Raw genomic sequence first — 1,949 nt, 5'->3', positions numbered from 1 at the left:
ACAAAATAATTTATAAGTAAAATCTGTTTTTAAATGTTGAATTTTCGACTAAGGGCAGCCATGTTTGACAGTTAAAAAGTTGATATTTTATTATAAAGTGATTTGTGGCGAAATATCGAAAAGTGTTTGATTTAAGTATATTTGATTGTTATCCTTTGAATAATACTGCTTATTAATTGTATATTTAATATATTATTGTATTTTATATCTTTTAGAGCCCCCCACCACAACGTCTCTTTGGTGACGGCCGATCTGTCACTTGACAATGACAACATAATAAAAAGACATTAGAATTCTAATTTATACAAAAAAATATGTAAAATACTCCTTCGCTTTGCATCGAACAAAGGCGGAGATGTTACCGATAAATAACTTCAACAATACTACGCATATTATAATAAATATCGACGACTCATATAATTCCTAGAAATTAGATATTCTTACAACATCAATCGAACGAAAGTGCCTTCATTCATTATGTTATCGCAACCTTATCACTTAGATATAAGCCAGTTATTTATTTTATACATTGTCATATTTTATTTATGTTAAATGTGTGATTTATGATGGAAGAGAAACGCGTAGCAGACTATTTTGTTGTGCCGGGGCTACCTGATAATCCAGAGCTACTAGATGATAGTATTTTTAGTGAATCGGGACATTTTAAAAGCAGTATTAGCTCAGCACCTATCACAGATATTGCTGTGGTGTTCCCTACACTGGGAGAGACTGTGCCGGAGGATTATATACACTTGGAATACACGCCTTCTGGATTGCCTGCGGATTTGAATCATGGATCTGTACGGTCTCCTGAGGTCTATCTCTGCTATCGGAGGGGAAGAGATAAACCACCTCTTGTCGATATCGGTGAGAAACAAAACAAAATAACAATAGAACAAATTCATGTTTTCAACTATCAATTACTACCACCCAGGTGTGATGTACGAAGGAAAAGAGCGCCTAATGCAAGACGCAGAAGTGATCCTAACCTCTCTCGGAGGCAGAGTGGCAAATGTAAATAATTCAACATCAAAAACCTTCATAACCTTTCGAAGAGCCTCAAAAGATGCTTGCTGCAACAGTTTGGTTGTGACGGATCTGTGTGTTGTTATCCAGAGTAAAGGGGAATATCCGCCTCATGCATTCTGCTTGATTAATAAAAATCTCAATAAGGGAATGATGGGAAGCGATGTTTTCTTGTGTTATAAGAAATCGATGAATAGGCCGAGTCTGATAAGTTATAAACCAGCAGTATTAACAAGGTAAAAGTTATGAAATTTTTATTATATATATTTTTATACATAGTTGTATCTACTTGTTTGCACAGGTGGTTTTTAGACGATGATTAGATGTGATAAGAAATAAATATAAGTATAAATTTATATATATATATATATATATATATAATATATATATATATATACGAGGTGTGTTCAAAAAGTACCCGGAATTACTAATAATTAAATTTCGCGGGTCTGGAGTGTCTGATTGTCAAAATTTTTTTTTTATTGTGTTGGTATACATGGCCCCTAAAGTATGATGAAATTTTCAGCTATATTCACTGTTTTACTTGTCTGTGGTAGTCGCTAAGGTTCGACGTGTTTTTCTGAGCTCGGCGATTTTTTACAATGGAAGAATTGAAAAGTCAAAGAATTTGTATTAAATTTTTGCGTAAAAATGAAATAAAGTGTTGCAAAGTGCAAAAATTTCACCAGATATGGCTCCCTGGTGAATTTTTCCTATTCCAAAGTTGAAGAGACCCATGAAAGGACGGCGGTTTTCCTCGATTGAAGAAAATCGCTGAGAGTGCTCAAGGACATATCAAAAAGTGAATATAAGGGCTTCGAAATTGGAAAAAAACGCTGGCATAAGTGTATTATATCTGGGGGGGGGACTACTTTGAAGGCGACCACATTAATGAACGAATTAAATAAATTTTTTTGAAAAAA

The 1,949-nt window shown here is 34.0% G+C and overlaps 1 protein-coding gene across 1 annotated transcript; it reads left to right on the top strand.

Annotated features, from left to right (window-relative positions):
• Nucleotides 1-566: 566 nt before the first annotated feature.
• On the top strand, nucleotides 567-1,349 carry LOC113364310 (DENN domain-containing protein 4C-like). The gene is made up of 3 exons (XM_026606799.1): nucleotides 567-867; nucleotides 935-1,262; nucleotides 1,328-1,349. Exons 1-3 carry the CDS (start codon nucleotides 567-569, stop codon nucleotides 1,347-1,349), a joined length of 651 nt encoding a protein of 216 aa, XP_026462584.1.
• The last annotated feature ends 600 nt before the right edge of the window (nucleotides 1,350-1,949 follow it).

Source organism: Ctenocephalides felis, unplaced genomic scaffold (assembly GCF_003426905.1).
Source record: "Ctenocephalides felis isolate EL2017-DRISC unplaced genomic scaffold, ASM342690v1 CF-g0.4_SCAFFOLD_00845, whole genome shotgun sequence".
In the NCBI taxonomy this organism is placed as follows: Eukaryota; Metazoa; Arthropoda; class Insecta; order Siphonaptera; family Pulicidae; genus Ctenocephalides; species Ctenocephalides felis.
This window is presented reverse-complemented; position numbering and strand designations above follow the sequence as displayed.